A 21,647-nucleotide genomic window follows, 5' to 3' on the forward strand; every position below is an offset into this window, starting at 1 on the left:
TAGTGCCTGGAAGACCTTTTCAAATCCATGAACTGCACTATCAACTGACAAATGTATTGACTAGTGACTTCCTTTGGGGATTCTCTCCTCCAAAAGAGACCAGATCCCCACAGCTGCTTTTAAAACTTGATTTTTCAATAGCAAATGTAGTACTAAAGTGTCACCTGCATGCAAAACAAACATTTGCAATTGAAAGCCAAGTTATTAATGCAAACAAGGGATCTCAATGCTTCAGAGGAGCAAATAAATAAATGACAGCTGCGAGACTGCATGTCAGAATTTGCTGCTCTTGCAGTACAATGCTATGCAGGAATAGTGGATCTTTCAGCACTGCTACAGTGACAGTTAACAGATCCAAAAGCATAAATTTGATTTACAATACTAGCATAAAAAGTTTGAGCCCAATGGGAGAGTTTGCTAGATTTTCTAGAGTTCATAAAGAATCACAGGTACTTTTGAAGAACCTGTACAGGATCACCACTTTTTTATTTAGGGCACTATGCAGATTGTAAGAGACTGTCAAGATTATACTGAAGCTAAATTACAAATTAGGAAACATAAAACACTAAAATTCCCAAAACTATTATAAATTCTCATTTAAAAAAAACCCGTCAACATATTCTCACTAATTAGCAAACTTAGATTTAATACTTTCTATAGTAGGAAATACATCTGTATGCATTAACATTTCAACATTCTACTATGTAGAATAATGAAGTACAAAACAATTTATAAATAGGGTAAAATGCAAAAGGTTACATATTGAATTTTTTGTCAACGCCTTTTGGCAATATCACTTCTTTCCTTGTCTAAGAACTGCTTATTTCCATACAGTAAAGAGTTTTCCAGTGTTCCTGTTAATAAAACTGATCTTTTTCCCTAACATTTTAAATATCTTAATCTCAAAAACTTTGCTCACCTCCGGGGGGTGTGTGTGGGGGTGTGTGTGTGTGTGTGTGTGTAATTTGCCAGTGTTAGGCTTTTTTTGTTTTCATATACAGAAAAAGATGTCTTCATTTTCTAATATACTTTTACCGTGGATCAACAGGTCCTTTTTGATTTTTTTTTTTTGAAGCTTGCAGTAGCAGCTTGAAATATATACATATATTTTTAAAAACTTCTGCATGTCCACATAAGTATTTTAACAGCTATGAAATGAAAATTTGAAAACTCTTCTATCATTATATTTAAAAGGTTTTATATGCATATGCCCTTTAAATAAATGCAATACCCTAAACAAATGTATCCATTTCAAGGAACAATTACAGTCTATCACAGTATATTCACATTTGGGGCGGGGGAGAGGAGTGTGTGTAAAATACAGATTTATTCCACATACGAATAGTTCCTAACATGTTCATGTACTGCAATAAAATTCTCCTTTTATCTTATTTTATACACAAACAAAAAAAAAAGTAAGTAATACACAAAGGTCAAATCTTACAAAAATTCAGTTTCAAGGCTGAAATTCATTCCTCAACTCAACCTAGTGTCCATAATATTACATACCTCCCAAAAGTGTGATTATATTTTCCAGTAACACTTACATGCGACAACAGGGTGAGCAGGAAAGAAAAGGAGTACTTGTGGCACCTTAGAGACTAAAATTTATTTGAGTTCAATAAAATAAACAAATAAATTTGTTAGTCTCTAAGGTGCCACAAGTACTCCTTTTCTTTTTTGCGAATACAGACTAACACGGCTGCTACTCTGAAAACTGTTATTACACAAGGATGAGCAGAGAACAGTTTCAACCATGACTCTAAATTCATTTGCTCTTCTGTATTTAAGCCAGAAGAAATTCTATGAATTCAGTTCTGTTTATCATTAGTGTAAATGCTATTATTCTTTCACTACCCTTTTACATATGCTTCTTCACCTATTACTACTGTACTTACCTTACACCTTTGCTCAACCTTAATGTATACTTTAAGGTTGACACCAAAACCACCCCACCTCTCAAAAATAACCATTATGAAAGAAAAATATATTCCCAAACTCCAGTTTCATGTCACTATAAACCTTTTCTACTATCCCAACTTGTCTATTCTTTGAAAATAACTGGTAATTTAGTTCATAAATGTGTTCAGCAGAGAGATTTGCATTTTCTAACAAATTTGCCTAACAAATTAGATTTTTAATGTTGCAGTGTTTTACCTACAAAAAACAGACTACTAAAAATATGACATCAATATACTGAAATATATACCCTTTTACAGAATACAGAACATTTTCATAAGGTTTCATTAAAAAATAAAATGCAATTTCTCTCTGAAAAGAACAAACTAGGTTTTAGTTTACAAATTAAAAAACTGTTAGGCAAGTATCTTTCACATTCAGGTATGAGGAAGACACAGAAAGGCAGATCAAACTGCCACAGAGAAACATAAAAAGGGAAATATATGTTGGATTTTTTAAACAAACAACTTAGTTCTCAAACCACAGTAAGCAAAAGGAAAAAAACTAACCCAATTTATTCATTCATTCAACAATACTGTATCCAGCCAACCGTTTGACAGTTTTCAAATGTAAAAGCAGCCACCTTAATGATACATTTCTTTTGGAACTGCTTCACAATGCAAATTTCAGTCATAGATATCGAGTGTACAACTGAGTGAAGGAGAGAGAGAATGCAAGGTGTAGGAAAGATGGAAATATAATGAATCCCTGGCCCATTAGTAGTCAACATAAGATTGGCAGGAAAATTACAGTAATGTGTGCAGACAAAAAAAAGATATCAGATACCAATAGGATTAAGAAACAGTATACAAAATTATACATTTGAAAAAAAGAGTTAAAAGGCAAGATTTTAATTTTGCTTTAAAAAAAACAACAAAAAACAACAAAAAACAAAAAAACAAACATGGATTTTATCAGAGCATCCCCAAAGGACATGATGAAAGCGCAGAAATTGTGCAAAGGCACTGTAAACTTTTAAACAATAGACTACCCGCTTCCATAAAGCATTGAGGCAGCCGCAAATACTACAAAATTAATTTTATACAGCAAAAAAGGAAGAGCATACCACTGAGGTACAGCTGCTCTTTTACACTCTCTCCTCCAGAATGAGTTTCGTGAATTCAACCAAATGTACAAAAAGCATGATACCTCTTACGAGGAATGCTAGCTCTACAAAAGAAGGGTCTATTGATGTTCATAGAATAACAAAAGAGAAAGACATAATATTGCACATTCTATAGCTATTGCCATCTTTTTCAGTTTCCAAATTAACATCATGTTTCCCCAAGTACAATATTTTTTAAAATAAGAGACTAGCTGTACCTGAGAAAAATGGTAGCAATATCTCCAAAATGAACCATCACTGAAACAATGCCAAGGAGCTTAGTACAGTTAGGCACTGAATAGTACTACTGTATTGTTTAGTTGAGATATGCTAATAGTTATTAGCTTTAATTAAAAAACAATCAATATGCAAAATAAAACATATTTCCATTAATTGCAAGTTCTCAAAAACAGGCTCATTTATCTGACATTTAACAAGTGAAATGGTTGTCAGTCTTATGAGCATTCAACTTTATTTTCCATGGAAAACAGGAATCTACCTTTAACAATGTATTATCAAGTACAATATTCTTCCACAAACATAGAAAGGACAAGTTGTGTGGTTTTTTTTTTTTTTAAATATTAACACTAATACTCAAGATCAGCGGTTCTCAAACTGTGGGTCAGGACCCCAAAGTGGGTCGCAACCCCTTTTTAATGGGTCACCAGGGCTGGCATTAGACTTGCTGGGGCCCAAGACCGAAGCCCAAGCCCCACCACCCAGGGCCAAAGCCAAAGCCCAAGGGCTTCAGCCCTGGGTGATGGGGTTCACATTACAGGCCCCCGCCTGGGGCTAAAACCTTTGGGCGTTGGCCTCCCTGCCTGTGGCAGTAGGCTCAGACTTTGGTCCCCCTCCTGGGTCATGTAGTAATTTCTGTTGTCAGAAGGGGGTCACGGTACAATGAAGTTTGAGAACCCCTGCTCAAGATTATTTTACCACAGATGGACACAAGTACTTTATTTTTGGACTGTATACTCCAGAAGTACACTAGAAAGCTTATGGATTTTGCTTACAGTGGTATGAGAACAGGAAGAGAAATAAGTTATGAAAAATGGAGCACAAAGTCTACATACATATTGAATATTACAATGTTCGTATATTTTTCTCTTTGCAGTTCATTCCAAATTCAGTTTAATTGTGCAAAAAAAATTATACAATTAGAAAACAGCTGTCCCAACAAAAACATAAAATGAAATAATGTGTAACATTCAGAAGTTATTAAAATCCAGACAGTGAGATTAAGATGGGGCAGTAATAGCTGAAATACATAATTGAACCACCAGTTAAAACTAAAACCTTTCTAAAAATCAGGGGCTAATGTTGATGAAGTTACATTACTTTTCTGTTTGTACATGTTCATTTTGGTATTACTCCTCATCTAAATCAGATTCCTCTGACTATTAACATATAGGTTCTTGATTTTCTAGAAGATTACTTTACATCAGAAAGTTGTATTTTTTTTTAAAAATTAAACCACCATTCTGCACCTTTACATTAATAATTATACCACTACGCTAGCAAAAGTTACAGACTTCAGGAAAACATTCAAATTAAATAACTATTTGCCAAGATTACACTGGCAATGCACATAAAGGACCAACTGCCCAACTGAAAGCGCATAAGTCAACTCGACAACTTAGTTTCTGATCACTAAATGTACAAACAGAAGTGTGAAAATTTGATATGGTACATTTGAGGGTTTTTTTTCCAATAAAATTTTATAAAACATTTATTGAATTATTCAAATTTAATCCAGCTATATGAATGCAAGTAGATACAAATGACAAAATGAGTAATAAAAAACTGATTAATGTTTCACAGCATACAAAACTTTACAATGAACTTTTAAAACCCTTCTAAGATGAGCATGTTTAACATTTTTGTTAAAATATGCAAGTAGGGTATCACAGCACTACTAAATTTACATGGGAATAAAGAGAGGAAAACCACTGTCATTCATATCTTTTAGGCACAGAAACTCACATTATCTGGTAAAACACTGGCATAAAGGAGGAAAAAATGTTCCTCTCAGTATTTCTATTATTTTAGTAAGTGACTGGGAACCTTTGGTTACTGTTCATAAACAAATCTAATGTAATACCTCTACCCGCACCCCCTCCAAAAAAGTATGAAAACATACATCCTGGTGAAAATGAAACACACCAGAAGATTACTGAAATTTAGTACTGTACAAAAACTACAAAAAGTAAGCCCTTCTTTAATAGGGCAACAACAAGACAAACTGTTTACAAATTATCTTTTAAAATACCAACTTCTCATTTGCATGTAGTTCACTAAATCTGTCCTTTAAATAAAGTTATTGCAGTCTATTTATCTACTCAACTCCTCTTAATCCTAATGGAAGTCCACAACACACAAATTTAAAGGGAGGTTGCATATGTAAAAATCCCACGTGTACTGAGTCGAATAAAACAATAATTCAGATAATCTCACACACCATGCTTAAAATGTGTGAGCATATAAATAAATAAATAAAACAAAACAAGAGTTATGGTAAATACTAAATGCAACCATGTTTCCTCAGACACTTTGTGGGAGAAAATATATCTATACTTAGTATAGAAGTTCCACGATACAGACATCTCGTCTGAATACACGAAAATATAAAGCTTCAATAATCAAGTGCATCCAAAGTAACTTCCCACCTTAATTTTAATTTATGGAACTTTAAAATAACAGTATTTAATGTCATTTACTCATCTTCCACTGAAGAAGTGAAAGCTTTGGAAATGCAACAATCATTCAGCTCAACCGCCTACACAATACTACCTACATGTAGTAAATTTAAATACAGCAGAACCTCAGAGTTAGGAACACCAGAGTTACAAACTGACCAGTTAATCACACACTTTATTTGGAACAGGAAGTACCAGAGACAGCAGCAGAGGCCACAAAAAAAAAAAAAAAAAAAAAAAAAAAAAAAAAAAAAAGCAGCAGCAGCAAATACAGTACAGTATTGTGTTAAATGAAAACTACTAAAAAAAATAAAGGGAAAGCAGCTTTTTTTTCTGCATAGTAAAGTTTCAAAACTGTATTAACTCAATGTTCAGTTGTAAATTACTGGAAGAACCACCACAATGTTTTGTTCAGAGTTACGAACAACTTCCATTCCCAAGATGTTCGTAACTCTGAGGTTCTACTGTACATTTAAAAACAAATTCGTGGTAGCTAAGGAAAATTTGCTTTAATGAAAGAAACCACATTCAAATCATGTAAATTTGAAACTTTGTTCTGACATTTTATGCTTAGCAAGCATGGTGAATAATTTTTCTACAATTCCAGAAATGTTTGTACTAAAATAGTACACAGTACGAAGTAAAACACTGGCCACGTCACTTAAGCAATTAAGGTATATGACTACCAACTTTAATTCAGCTGCCTCTTTTCAGCCTTTTTTATGCCTTTGATTCCCCTTCCATAGGCCATTACTGTATGGATCAGCTACTAAGAAATGCATGAACCAAGGACAATACATATTGTCCCAATATTAAGTGGGATCAGATGTTTTAAGGTCAAACTTCGGTCCCTAGAGCTTAGAAATGCTACAAGCCGTGCCAAGAAAAACTGACACTCTCTTTAAGTGGCTTATACAACCCTTTAAGTCTTACCAAGATTTTCATGATTCTCAAAATAGTTTTGCTCCAACTATATTAATGTCTTTTGAATGAATTTCTTTGACTAAATGTCACATTAAAACTTCATTTCTCAAATTTGCACGGTAAATGTAAGAATAAAGTATCGTCAGGAGACTTTTTTCTGCGTGTGACTTTTAACATAGTACATTAAGGAACTGTTCTAAATATGCAAAGATAGGAAAAGATTATGACTTCCAAATGACAGAGACAGAGAGGTTTTGGTTTCAATTGTCAAAATTCAAGCAATTTCAATTCAAGATCTGCAAACTGGGTATATAACTAAGTTACATATGCAATGACTATTTACACTGACATTTTTTCAGTGGCTAGCCAGAGTTCAAGTGTCTATCCAATGTGCTTCTCTACAGCTAATGACATGGTTGGGTTGTGTTTTTTTTTTTAAATAAAGTTTAATCCATAAAAGGACTGCGTTTATCTGAAATATTTAGTGAGTGTAAAATAACCAAAAAAAGAACCCATTCCCGGTGTTGTACATTTGTTCACTAGTCTTTAGATTATACGCAGAAATTCTATCACTAATTTAGCAGCACAGAAAACTGAAAGGGGACACCGCCTGAATTTAGTTCACGGACCAGGAAATATTAAGAGGTCACATTTTATAATATAAAGACCCATATCCTGTTTCAGTCCTTACCTCGAGCAAAACTTTCATTGCAACCAACAGAAAATTCACCTGTGTAAGAACTTAGCTAGCTCTGTAGGATTTAGGCTTTCGGATTTTATATATGCAAGTACTGTCTACAATGAAATAATCACAATTTAAACATTTCTAAATCTTTAAATGAAATTGCAAAATGTGATTAAGAGTTGTGGGTATCCTAATCTTCAGAGTTTACATAAGCAAAGAACATACTCTTTTTGATTAGTCTGATTTACTACTGCCTTTTCAGTAACATATTTAATCCTCCCATCCATAAAAACTAAGATAAACACCACACCACAGAAATTACATATTCATGCAATTAGCAAAAGAAAAAAACCCACATCAAGTCAGGATAGTTACCTGTCATTACTTACCAAAGTTCTCTTCAGATTCTACAAGAAGGAAAGGATTCAATACATACTGCTGGACCATACTTAAGTGTACACATTTACTGTATAAATAATCTCAAGGCCAAAGTTGTTACTGTTAATTCAAGTAACCATCAACCCTACACAACATAAAACTGAAATGCCCACCTTCTCTAACGATGGCGATATTCTCGTTCTCTGTCACGTTCTCGATCACGATCTCTGTCACGATCACGATGTCTCTCTCGTTCACGGCTTCTTTCCCGGTAATAGTCATCATGGCGATCTCTGCTACGGGACTTGTGACGCCTGCTTTTTTCTCTTGACCTGCTGTGGTCCCTCTCTCTTGACCGTTCACGTCTTCTAAAAGAAATTACTTCATTAATTTTTACTCCAAATACTCACACAACACAAGAAAATTAAGATGTGTTAAGTTCTGCCTATTTAATAAAATGAAAATGCTCTAACAAGAATGTTGAGAAGAAAAACAAACAAAAAGACATGTTTGTTTTGATATAGAAATGTGTGTGTGTGTATAGTGCACAGAGGGGGTGAATCTGTTTTTTTATTTCAAGCAGCCACCAAATACTTAATAGTGCAGACTTGGTATTCAGAGACTACTGAATATGTACCCTACTCCCACTCTTCCAAGTTAACCCATTTCTTCTTCACTTTTGACAATTCCAGCAGCAGACCCAGCACAATATTATCTATTTCCTTACCATTTGAGAAGATACTCTAGTACTGGGGACTGAAAGGAGAAAGGAAGAGGTAGAGAAAACTGAGGAGACGATGACAAGACAGCTGCTCATGGGAATGCATCCAACCTAAAATGGCTGCTGCAACTGTGGCAGCCATTTTAGGTATTGGAAGTTTGTAGGGACAGTGGTATTGAATTTGACTATGAATATCAGTAAATTACACTATTAGTACAGTATCTGGACTGACTATAAACTGAATCTCTCTCCAAACTCCATATGGAGTTAATTCTAGAAGAAATATGAATATCTCCGGTTAGTATTGAGTGAAGCCTGATGGACTTCAATCATAGAATCATAGACTTTAAGGTCAGAAGGGATCATTATGATTGTCCAGTCTGACTCCCTGCACAATGCAGGCCACAGAATCTCCCCCACCCACTCCTGTAACAAACCCCTAACCTATGTCTGAGCTATTGAAGTCCTCAAATTGTGATTTAAAGACTTCAAGGTGCAGAGAATCCTCCAACAAGTGACCTGTGTCCCACAGTGCAGAGAAAGGCGAAAAATCTCAAGGCCTCTGACAGTCTGCCCTGGAGGAAAAATTCCTTTCTGACCCCAAATATGGCGATGAGTTAAACTCTGAGCATATGGGTAAGTCTAACCAGCCAGACACCCAGGAAAGAATGCTCTGTTGTACATTACATCTGTACATTACAGATCCCACCCCATCTAACATCCCAGCACAGGCCATTGGGCATCTCTACCGCTAATAGTTGAAGATCAATTAATTGCCAAAATTAGGCTATCCCATCGCATCATCCCTTCCATGAATTTATCAATCTTAGTCTTCAAGCCAGAGGTGTCTTTGCCCCCACTGCTTCCCTTGGAAGGCTGTTCCAGAACTTTACTCCTCTGATGGTTAGAAACCTTTGTCTAATTTCAAGTCTAAAACTTCCTAACAGCCAGTTTATATCCATTTGTTCCTGTGTCCACATGGGTACTGAGCTTAAATAATTCTTCTCCCTCCATGGTATTTATCCCTCTGATATATTTATAGAGAGCAATCGTATCTCCTCTCAGCCTTCCTTTGGTTAGGCTAAACAAGCCAACCTCTGAGTCTCCTTTCATAAGACAGGTTTTCCATCCCTCGGATCATCCTAGTAGTCCTTCTCTGTACCTGTTTCAGTTTGAATTCATCTTTCTTAAACATGGGAGACCAGAACTGCACACAGTATTCCAGATGAGGTCTCATCAGTGCCTTGTATAACGGTACTAACACCTCCTTATCTGTACTGGAAATACCTCGCCCGACGCATCCCAAGACCACATTAGCTTTTTTCACGGCCGTATCACATTGGCGGCTCATAGTCATCCTGGGATAAACCAATACCCTGAGGTCCGTCTCCTCCTCTGTTCCACTTCCAAGTGATGCGTCCCCAGAGTATAAGTAAAATTCTTGTTATTAATCCCTAAATGCATAACCTTACACTTCTCACTATTAAATTTCATCCTATTACTGTTACTCCAGTTTACAGGGTCATCCAGATCCTCTTGTACGATATCCCGATCCTTCTCTAAATTGGCAATACTTCCTAGCTTTGTATCAGCCGCAAACTTTATTAGCCCTCCCGCTTTTTGTGCCTAGGTCAGTAAAAAAAAGATTAAACAACATTGGTCCCAAAATTGATCCCTGAGGAACTCCACTGGTAACCTCCCTCCCGCCTGACAATTCACCTTTCAGTAGGACCCGTTGTAGTCTCCCTGTTATTTCTTCTATGAGGTCCTTGCTACTCACCAAAACCAAATCTAAAATGGCATCCCCTCTTGTTGGTTCAGCAACTACTTGGTGAAGGAATCCATCAGCTATCACATCCAGGAAAATCTGAGCCCTATTATTATTATTATTAGCACTTGTCCTCCAGTCTGTATCTGGGAAGTTAAAGTCTCCCATGATCACACAATTCCCATTAGCATATACGTCATTAAAAACATTAAAGAGGTCTCTATCCATATCCAGATTGGATCCTGGCGGTCTATAGCACACCTCAAGCACTATCCCAGGGGAGGCTCCAGTAGCTTTCTTCCCAAATGTGATTTTTGCCCAGAGACTGTCTTATCCATTCCATCACTTATTTCTTTACAGTCTACCTCATCACTGATATACAATGCTACTCCACCACCTTTGCCTTTATTTCTGTCTTTCCTAAACAGCACATACCCTTCAATATCTGTAGACAAGTCATGACTACTATTCCACCATGTGTCTGTTTTCCCTATAATATCTGCTTTCATTTCCTGCACCAGTAGCTCTAGTTCCTCCATTTTGTTACCTAGGCTCCTCGCATTAGTGTACAAACATATTAATTTTTGCTCTTTGGCCTTACTCACATTCTTTACCTGATTAGACACAGACATTCTACCGTCAGTATCACCTATTAGACTGGTATGTACACTATGCTTCCTCCTTATGTCCATTCTCCTACCCACTGCTGTATCCTCTCTTACTTTGTTTTCTTCCCTCTCAATGTTAAAATCCGGCATGAAGTCTCTTGATCAGTTGTGCCATCCTCCATCCTAGAAGTCTATTTCCCTCCTTACTCAGGTGAAGTCCATCCTGAGAGAACAGTCCTCTGTCCATGAATGCTTCCCAGTGGCCGTACATTCCAAAGCCCTCCTTATAGCACCACTGCCTAAGCCATCTGTTGACAGTCATAATCTTGTCACACCTTTGTTGCCCTTCTCTAAGAACAGGCAGAATCCCACTAAAGATCACATGAGCCTCGATTTCCTTAAGCATCTTCCCCAGCCTGGCATAGTCTCCCTTGATACGTTACAGCGAGATTCTAGCCATATCATTTGTTCCCACAAGAAGGACAATCAGTGGATTCTTTCCCGCTGTCGTTAGAATCCTCTTCAGCCTTAGGTCCACATCCTGTATCTTAGCATCCGGCAGACAGCACACCCTTCTGTTCTCTGGATCAGCTCTGGTTACAGGCCTGTCTATTCTTCTCAGTAACGAGTCCCCAATCATGTAGACCTGCCTTTTCCTGGCGATGGTACGATTCTCCAGCTATCCCCTGTTCCCTCTGGCTGCAAGTCCTCTCGATTCCTATTCTCCCTTGCAATCCTCTGCAACCCATCCCGTATCCTCCTGGGGCTCATATTTGGTGTTTCTCCATTGACTCTTGCCCTCTTCCTATAGGACTAGCTGCTTTTCTCTTCTTCCTTGCCCTCTCACCTTCAGTGACCACCTGCTGTGCCCCTTCTTCATTTTCCAACTCCACAAACCTGTTCCTGAGCTCTGTTTCTCCTTCACTAACCCGTCTTTTCCTCTGCCTGGTTCTCTTAGTCACATGCTTCCACTGTCCACTTTCCTCACACAGCAGTCTCCCCTCAGAGTTCTTTGGTCCTACTTCCATCTGCAAGTTTGAGCTTTTCCCTTCAGCCTCCTCATGTCTTTGCTCCATCATCCGCTCAAAACCCCTTTTAAACTCAACCAGAGTTTCCTCCTGCATCTCCAATCCTCTGATCTTTTCTTCCATCAGCTCTATCAGGTGGCACTTCATGCAGACGAAATTCTTTTCAGGTACCCTCCTCCAGGATCATGTATATGCCGCAGCTTCTATATCAAGTCATCTTCATTTTGTCTTCCACTACTTGGGTCACTACTACAGCTGCCTCTGTATCTGTCATGGCCTTCTCACCCAAGTCCTGTTAGTCTGCGGGAAACAAACCAAACCAACACACCACCACGCACAGCAAAACAAACCCCCAACGAGCATCAAAACACTGCCACAACACCACACACTCCCTTCACAGGCCTGTCTGTTCCTTTGCCTGGCTCTCTTAGTCTTCCCCACAAACTCCCCTTACAAACTCCCCTCTTTACAGCTCTGTTTGCCGGTTCCTGTGCCGCTGCAGCTGTCTTCCTCTCTCCCTCATGTCTTCTCTTAGCAGCCTCAACATAATTATAACAGAAGAACATTATCCAAATTTTCTTGCCATTTAAAATTCATAATTATCTAGAGAAGAATACAGATAACTATCATAAAAATGAAAACTGATTTTGTATAATTAATAATTATTGTATAAGAATAATTAATTTTAATAACTACATACATAATCATGATTTTATATCAATCTGCTCACAAGTTTGTAATTAATTTTGTTTTGATGTTTACATGCTATTATTGCAGCATGTAAAGAAATATAATTCTAATTAAAATTAGATTAAAATGAGGCTGCAGAGGTCAGTTTGGGGAGGAAAGATGGCCTTGTGTTTAGGACAACTAACTGGTTTTCAGGAGATCTAGGATCAATTTCTAGCTCTTCCCACAGACATCCTGTGTGACTTTACGCAAGTCACTTAATTACTCTGTGCCTCAGTTCCCCATCTGTAAAATGGAGGATAAAATACCTTTCTCCTATCCTTTACAGGTCTTGTTTATTTAGAGTGCAGCTAGAGAATGAAACAGGAAAGCTTTACCTTGATCCAGAACCATAAGACTTGGACTCAATTCCATGAAGGCAATCCTGCAGAGAGCTAATAAGTACTTTACAACGATCATCAGCAGATACTTTGGATTGTTTAATTAAGGAAATAGCAGTTACTAAGGTCTCTATAGCACTTCCATAGTCCCCTGAAAAGAAGAAAGTAAATTTGATGTTAGTAGATTAAAGAGATTAAAATGTAATAAAAATCTCTCGGTAAAACTATTATCCTTTGACAGCTGGTCTTCTCTGCAACAGCTTTCAAGCCACTTCTGTGGACCAGCTATTAAAAACATGGTATATATTTGTACCTAACAAGTGTCCATATAAATCTAATTTGAGCATAGTTCAAGTCAGTCACAAGAAATATCTACGATAAGGATTGCACTCTGATGTTTTTTTTATTTAAAAAAAAAAAAGGAACGAAAAAGTAGAAGCAGCTTCACATCTCCAAGATTCCCATGGGGAAATTATATAAAATTGCTTTTAGTGGGATAGAACAGGAGGGACACTAAAGATGTACTGACCAGCACTGGCATCTGACACAGCTCTTGAAATGGCACTGCTTGAGATGGCTCTATTTCTATTCATGATTTCTTCAAACTCTGCTTCACTTAAAGGTGTTCTTGCAGCATCCATTTCTCTGCAATTAATAAAACTAAAGTTTAAAAAAGTAATCCAAAGCTTGTGAAGATAGCATTGCAGTTATCAACAACTCAAGTCTGCAACTTTAAGCAAAGTGACAAACAGGACAGAAAGCAGGTTTTTGGTTTTTTTGTTTTTGTTTTAAAAAAAGTTTTATGGTACAAAACTTGCAGGCAAAAAAAGTACAATACCATTAAAACATCTGCTGTGTAAACGTGATTACGTTATCTTTGATCATCCTTTTATACTGAAGATTTAGAAGCAGTTATACTGTGCTTTCCATCTTCAAAATGCTTTACAAAATTTTAACTAATCTTCACAATATCCCTATAACACCAGCAGGTATATTTCCTATTGTATAGATGGGGAAACTGAGGCAGGGGAGTCAGGTGATTTGCCCACAGTCAGAGATGGAATTTATATCAAAAATGGGATTAGAACTCAAATTCCTGGCTCCCAGTCCCCTGCTCTAACTATCACATCAGGACTTTAAGTTATGCAGCAGATGAAGTAAATATAGTCTAGCATTATTAATGCTCCACCTCCTGAATATCATTTCAAAGATTTTATTTCTGCTTTAATTTCCAATATTTTTCTGGTCAAGTTCAAGGGTGCTCCAATTTACTGTTTTAACAAGAAATCTTATGGAGAAGTGTCAAGTTTACACTTAGGGTAGTAAAAGGGAATTCTAGTATTCTCGCTGAATGCTGTAAATAATATTTTATTGATCACGTGTATTTGGTTTCCATAGAAATGGAAATTAACCTATACAAAATGGGGATAAAAAATTTCCCATCCAATTCTGCAGTGTTCTATCAGCCAGTCTCCGTTATACAGAATATCTGTAGAATGATGTTAATGAGACTGTTAAACTGGCTCACTGCTGAATAATATTACTAAAATAGTGTTAGTTATTCTGGTAGAAAGAAAATGCAGAATGATAAGCAATGCTATCCTCTTAAGAGCAAGAAGTGGAACAAGATCCTATAGCCAGTTTAGCATAAGAGGAAATGTCTAAAAATTCATACCTCCCTGCGTTTTGAGTATTATTTTTCGTATGCCTCCAATACAATGGAATATGTAATTGTTCTCTTATGGACATGTTATTTCCAGTGAAACGCCTATGATATATAATTAATGACAATTTAAATGTTATGGATTGTAATTTTGAAATTATTATAATGAAAATATTGGACAGCAAGTGCAGTGGTTCTGTCCTGCTCTCCCACCCTTTTCCTCCCCCCATCCTTCTACAAACTGTGGACAACCTCAATCTTGGATACCAGAAAAAACCTGGTGTTTATTATGATTATATATAAGGTAATTATATCAAATGCTCTAAATTTCCATACAATTTCTATATGAACATTACATTTATAAATAATTGATTTTTTACTTTTGAATTCCATAATGGGAAGAACCAGAACCAACGTCCAAACCGAAACAAAAAAAAAATTACTATTAAAAGGACAGAATACATATGTCTTCCTCACACTGGAAGCATGACCAATATAACTCATAAGATCTATATGTAAATACAATAAAACTTCATTTTGTACAGTGCCTTTCTTACATACTGTCCCCAAATGCTTTACAGAGTTTAACACAAGTACAACAAACAAGCAAACAAGCAAACAAGCAATGGAGGTATAAAGAAACTAAGAGGTATTGGCAAAGGAGAAGAGATATTTCAGATAAGATTTGAGAATCATGAAGGCTGTTCCAGATTGCAGGAGTTGAAAAGAAGGATTTGCACCAACTATAGCAAGATTGGTACTAGATAAACAGATGGAGGTGGGAGAGAAAGAAAGGTAAAGAGGCAGAGAAAATCCATGGAGGGTTTTTGTGACAAGGATACCAATCCTGACAAGAATGGGGGCCAGTAGCATTGCATGAAGATGAGGGCGATACAGTTATGGTTGTACTATGGTGTACTTAACATTTATATAGTGCAGTATTTGTAAGAAAAAGGACAGCAGCATTTTGCACAGCATGGACACTGCAGAGCTGGGTGGGACTTGGAAAGGCCATGAGAAGACAGCTGCCGAATAGTCAGAGTAAGAGAAGATGAAGGTGAAGATTTCTAGAGGTAGAGCTGCGGCAAAAGCATTAATAAACCACTGCAGAGGTAGTACCAGATAGAAATAGAAAACGTTGGAGAAGGTCAATAATGACACCAAAATTACAAAAAGTGAAGGAAGACAGAAGTCTGAGTTGAAGAGGGAAAAAGAGGAGGAGATGGACACTGCATCTGAGGATGCTTCCACCCCTAGAAAAACATTGACAGATGTTTTAGTGAAGAAAGTGGAAAAGAAGCTACTTAAAAGCCAAAATGCCTCTGATGCCTCTTACATGGAATAAGCATGCTACCAATTACACTACACTAAAAGTACTCACCTGCCAGGTGGACCATAGTCACCCCTGTCATAAGGTGGAGGTCGGCCATATGGATCTGTTGGTGGTGGACCACGACTGTCTGAAGTAGGTATGCCACTATTGGCTGGTGGGGGGAAGAAAGCTGGATTCACATGTGGAGCAGGTGGGGGAGCACCTGGAGGTGGCCCGGGAAGATGTGGAGGAGGAGCAAGTGTCAGGGGAGGCCCAAGTGGACCAGGTGGACGAGGGGGAAAAGGACCGGGAGGCGGAGGTGGACCCTGCTGTGGTGGTGGTGGACCTGGAGGGGGGCCATAGCCTGGAACTGGAGGTGGAGGACCAGGAGGAAGTGGACCCAGCGGAGGCTGACCAAAGGGTTGTCCAGGAAACAGAACTGGTGGTGGTGGACGGTCACCACGATTAGGAGGCCCGGCTAATGGAGGAGGAAGAACTTGACCAGGAGGTGGAGGACCTGGTGGTCCGGGGGGACCTGGAGGACCTAGAGGTGGACGTGGTGGAGTTTGTCCAGCTGAAAGAAAAATGGGAAAATAAAGTTATTTCCATAATTAGATCATTTTAACTAAACTTTTGCAAGTCTCACTGAACAATTTTGATGTGCATGAGACATTATGCATTCCCACCTTTGGAAAAAGCAAGTCATCATTTGATAAAGTTCAAACAAGTACTTGACTTCGAGATGTGTTGCTCATGTCCATTCCATGTTAGGTGTGCATGTGCCGCATACACCACTGCCGGAGATTTTTCCCTCAGTGGTATCTGTTGAGCTCGTTCAAATGCCCTCAAAAGTCATGAGCTTATGTGTCGGTATCAGGGATGCCAACAGGCACATCCCTCTGAGTTCCGTCTTGCAGGTTAACTCCAACAGAGGGATAAGGGGGTGGATCATGGAATGGACATGAGCAACACATCCTGAACAACAGTTCAGAAAGGTTAGTAACCATTTTTTATTCGAGTGCTTGCTCATGTCCATTCCATGTTAGACGACACACAAGCAGTACCCAAGGAGGTGGGCTCGGAGTTCACGGACATACTGACTGCAACACTGCTGTTCCGAAACTATCATCATCTCAGGCCCTTGGGTGTTGGTGTACTAGGATACGAAAGTACACATCGATGAGCAGGTTGCATCTCTGCAGATATCCTGGATTGGGACCTGCACGAGAAATGCTACTTACAAAGCCTGGGATCTTGTGGAGTGAGCGGTTAAGGTGGCCAGAGCAAGCCCAAATATAGGTGGTTATACAGGATGAGATCCTCTGAGCTGACACAGGAAGCCCTCTCATCCTTTCCGCTATTGCAATAAAAAGTTGTGTGGACTTGCAGAAGGGTTTAGTCCTCTCAACATAAAAAGTGAGGACATCTAATATCCAACAAGTGAAGCCGCCATTCCTCAGAGTTCTTGTGAAGTTTCAGGAAGACGACTGGTAGGAAAACTTCTTGGTTGTTATGGAATTGTGACACTACCTTTGATAGGAAGGTTGGATGGGAGCACAGTTGGACCTTGTCCTTAAAGAACACTGCATAAGGCAGTTCTGATGTAAAGGCCTTGATTTCAGAGATCCCTCTGGCCAAGGTGATTGCCACCAGGAAGGCGACCTTCCAAGAGAGAAGTAGCAGGGGGCATGATGCTAAAAGAGCAAAGGGAGGGGAGGGGAGGGGATGGGGGGGAGAAAAACCTGTGAGTCTTGACAGAACCAGGTTTAAGTCCTATGGGACTAGAGGGGGGGTGGTTCAGGGCTGAGGATAGAGCCTCTCCAGCTCCTGGAGAAACAGCACTGTCATTTTGTGAGAGAACAGTGACCTGCTGTTCACTGGAGGGTGGAAGGCTGAGATGGCTGCTAAATTAATCCTGATAGATGGGAGGGCCAGGTCCTGCTGCATTATGTAGAACAAATAGTCCAAGACAGACTGGAGGGAAGATCGAGATGGAGAGAGCACACACTGAGAAGCCCAAATTGAGACACGCATCCATTTGGCCAGGTAGGTAGCCCTAGTGAAAGGCTTTCTATCATCTAGCAAGATCTGCCGGACCTATTCCAAGCAAGCCTGTTCTTCCGAGTTCAGCCATGCAGCATTCATGCAGTTCGGTGCAGGCAAGTGAGGTATGGATGAAGCAACCATCCATGGTTTTCTGAATTCAGTCCAGATGGAGTGGGAGTGAGAGTGGAGTTGCTAACAACAGATCAAGGAGCATGCCAAACCAGTGCTGATGTGGCTATACCAGACTATCAGAATAACTCACATCTTGTTCCGTTTGATTTTTAGGAGGACCTTGTGAACCATGGGGATCGGGGGAAAGGCATAAAGTAGATCTGTCCACAGGAACAGGAAAGCGTCGGAGAGGTAGCCTGTGGCTGTGCCTGGGCAGGGAACAAAACTGATGGCACTTCCTGTTCTGCCTGGTAGTGAACAGGTCCACCTAGGGAGCTCCCATCTTTGGAAGATTAACCTGATGATCTCTGGGTGAAGGCATCACTTTGAGAGAAAAAGGATCTGCTGAAGGATTCCGCCAGTACATTCCAGGCTCCAGGGAGATGTGACACCTCGAGATGAACAGAGTACTTTGTGCAGAAGTCCCACAAACAGATGGCCTCCTGACACAGGGCTGAAGATCAGGCCCCTCCCTGTTTAGTGATATAGAACGTGGCTGCGGTACTGTCTGTCAGGACTTGCAGCAGCTCATCTGAGATCTGTGGAAGGAACACTTGGCATGCTAAGAATACCGCCCTGATGTTTATATGCAGGGAGAATTCTTCTTGGGACCAGAGGCCCTGAGTTCTCAGGTTGTTGATGGGGGCTCTACTCTAGGTCTACTCTACATCCAAGACTAAAGCTACTGACTGTTGAGGAGTAACAAAGGGCAACCCCATCATTACCGATTTCCACCAGTCCAGGGAGGCGAGGACCACGAGAGGGACCTTGAGCACCGAGTCCAAGTGGCGTCTGCTCGGGGAGTATACTGATGCTAACCACATATGAAGGGATCTGAGGCGCAGCCTTGCGTGCTGGACCAAGTACGTACATGCAGCCATGCATCCCAATAGCTTGAGGCAAGCCTGAGCAGTCATGGTTGTGTGGACCATGACACTGGGAATCAGGTCTGATATGGTCTGGAATCAGGTTTGGGCAGGAAGGCCCTGGCTTGGGTTGAGTCGAGAACCGCCTCAATAAATTCTATTCTCGGAACCAGGACAAAAGTTGACTTCTGCTCATTTATCAGCAGGCCCGTGGCTCGACCAAACTGATGCTGTTCTGTAAGTGAGCCTGCAACCTTGATTAGCCAGTTGTTGAGGTTTGGGTAGACCTGGGCGCCTCGCCATCTGAAGAAAGCTGCTACTACCGCCATACGCTTCTTAAAAACCCGGAGAGCAATTATTAGTGGTACTATAAATCTAATAAATCTTCTGTGAACATGGAAGATAGAAATGTGAAAGTAAACGTTCTTTAAGTCAAGGGCAATGTACCAACCTTATGGATCCAGGAAGAGAATGATGGAGGCCAGGGAAACCATGCAGAATCTCAGTTTCTTGAGATATCTGTTGAGGCGATGCAGGTCCAAGATGGGCTGTAGGTCCCCTTTGGGATTAGGAAATACCAGGCGTAAAACCCCTTTCCTCTCAAGTCTTGTGAAACCTCCTCCACAACCCCCATTCGTAGGAGGGATTGTACCACCTAGATGAGGAGTTGCTCATAAGAAGGGTCCCTGAAGAGGGACAGGAAAGGAGGGTGGGAGGGATAGGTGGATAAAAACTGAAAAGTATAACCGACTATCACTGTACTCAGCACCCAGCAGTCCAATGTTACGCATGACCATGCTAGGCTGAAGTGGAATAGACAGTCCAAAAACAATAAAGGGGAAGCAGATCTGAAATGGTGACTGATACAGTGCCCTCGGGCACACCTTTAAAAGGCTTGGTTGGGCCCTCCGGAGTACCTCTGAAAACCTGAGTGGGAGGCTGAAGGTGGATGGGAGTTTTTCACCTCTCCCTTTTCTTTAAAAGAGCTCTTGTCTTGGAGGCACTGAGAACTGACATGGCTGCTGGGGCCTGAAGTGCTCCTTGGAAGCTGACAGAAAGCAAAGACTTAAGGATCACAGGATGGCCCTTGAGTGCTTCAGGCAATGAAGTCTCGTGTCAGACAACTCCCAGAAAAGAGAAGTTTTTGAATAGACCTCATGAGGAAGGTCTAGAAGGTCCTGAACAGACTGTTAGACCTTATGAGGAAGCCTGGAGGACTGAAGTCAAGAACAATGTCTGATGTTGACAGCAGAGGCCATTGTCCTGGCTGCAGAGTTGGCAGCATCCAGAGCCACCTGGAGAGAGGTCCTGGCCATGTTCCTACCGTCCTCCATGAGAGCAGTGAACTCTGGCCTTGAATCTTGGGGCATAGATTCCTTAAACTGAGCCAAGGAGTCCCATAGATTATAACTGTATCTCCCCAGCAAAGCTTACTGATTGGAGGTATGTAGCTGAAGGTTACCCATCAAATAAATCTTTCTTCTGAAAAGGTTCAGTCTCTTAGCTTATTTTTGTTTGGGGGTTGCAGTTTGACTGGCCTTGTCTGTCCCTCTCGTTTGCTGCAGACACCACCAGGACCAGGGGTCTAGGGGTCAAGCATCTGAACCCCCCTCACTGACACACAATACTTTTTCTCTGTCCTCTGAGGTGGGGGGCAGAGAAGGAGTTTGCAACAGGACCTTGACCAGTCCCATCACCAATTCCTTGATGGGTAAGGCCACCTTTAAGGGAGCTGCTGCAGCCAGGATACCAATAAGGTTGTGTGATGTCTCTTGGGGCTGCTCAGTTTCAAGACCCAGGTTTGCAACTACCCACTTCAGAAGGTCCTGATGGGTCCTGAAATCATCATGTGGAAGCAGGCTACGGCGTCCCATGACAACCTTGTTTGGGGAGGATAGGCTCCTTCCTCTTCCTCAACTACATCTGGAGCCATCTCCTGAATGTCAGTACCGAAGTTGGGGTCCAGTCCCAAGTGGGAAGGAGCAGTAGCCTGTCTCTCAGAAACCATCGCGGAGCAACGGGAGGGAGGAGCTGGTGCCAACAGAAACCCCCAGGGGTTCCAGTAAGGCCATTGCATAGGCCAGTGACCTGCTGGCCAGGAGCGAGCAGGGGGACCGGCACCAAAGTCCGGTGGCACATAGGCTAGGTACCGGTGACTGGCTTTAGGTCGGACGTACGGCTCCTCTTTAGACTCAGAAGAGGAGTCTTCTCTCAGAGACCCTGGTGGAGCAGTACTTGCTTCTGCCTCCATGCGGTGCCAGAATTCTGGGGACCAGCAGTGAACCGGAAATAATCGGGATGACAGGATTAGGGACAGTTTACCCCTAAGAAGGTGCTGGGCAGGAGCCTGATGCTCCGTGTTCTCTTCTGCTTCTGGTCACCAGAGCTGATAGGTATCCCCCTAGAGTTCGAGGGACTGGGAGAGAAAGTAAGTCCCTAGCCACTTGGAACCCCTCCTGGGTCAATGGAACAGTCAGATCACTGGTACTACGGTGGCTTCTGGATGTCAGGTCAGCACTGGACTCAACGCTCTAGGCAGAGTTGACAGTTGCCATCACGGGCCCAGGAGTGGCCCAGCACAGATCTCACTGTGCTACCTTCTCCCTGCTTGTATTTTTTCTGCACGGATGAGTGCCCTCTGTCGGAG

The 21,647-nt window shown here is 40.4% G+C and overlaps 1 protein-coding gene across 8 annotated transcripts in view; it reads right to left on the bottom strand.

Moving 5' to 3' along the window:
- CPSF6 (cleavage and polyadenylation specific factor 6) overlaps positions 1-21,647 on the bottom strand; it is an 85,213-nt gene that overhangs the window by 29,358 nt on the left and 34,208 nt on the right. For 2 of the 8 annotated variants that reach the window (XM_043493537.1, XM_043493572.1), the window contains 6 exons: positions 15,987-16,491; positions 14,618-14,710; positions 13,472-13,587; positions 12,940-13,093; positions 7,921-8,115; positions 2,849-7,776 (listed from right to left, as the gene is read on the bottom strand). In XM_043493537.1, the coding sequence (XP_043349472.1) occupies positions 7,926-8,115; positions 12,940-13,093; positions 13,472-13,587; positions 14,618-14,710; positions 15,987-16,491 (1,058 nt within the window). In that variant the 3' untranslated portion in view covers positions 2,849-7,776; positions 7,921-7,925. Of the gene's footprint in view, positions 1-2,848; positions 7,777-7,891; positions 8,116-12,939; positions 13,094-13,471; positions 13,588-14,617; positions 14,711-15,986; positions 16,492-21,647 lie in introns of those variants that run through there. The other 6 variants (XM_038388059.2, XM_043493558.1, XM_043493551.1 and 3 more) reach the window with 6 other exon arrangements.

Source organism: Dermochelys coriacea, chromosome 1 (genome assembly GCF_009764565.3).
Source record: "Dermochelys coriacea isolate rDerCor1 chromosome 1, rDerCor1.pri.v4, whole genome shotgun sequence".
NCBI lineage: Eukaryota > Metazoa > Chordata > Testudines > Dermochelyidae > Dermochelys > Dermochelys coriacea.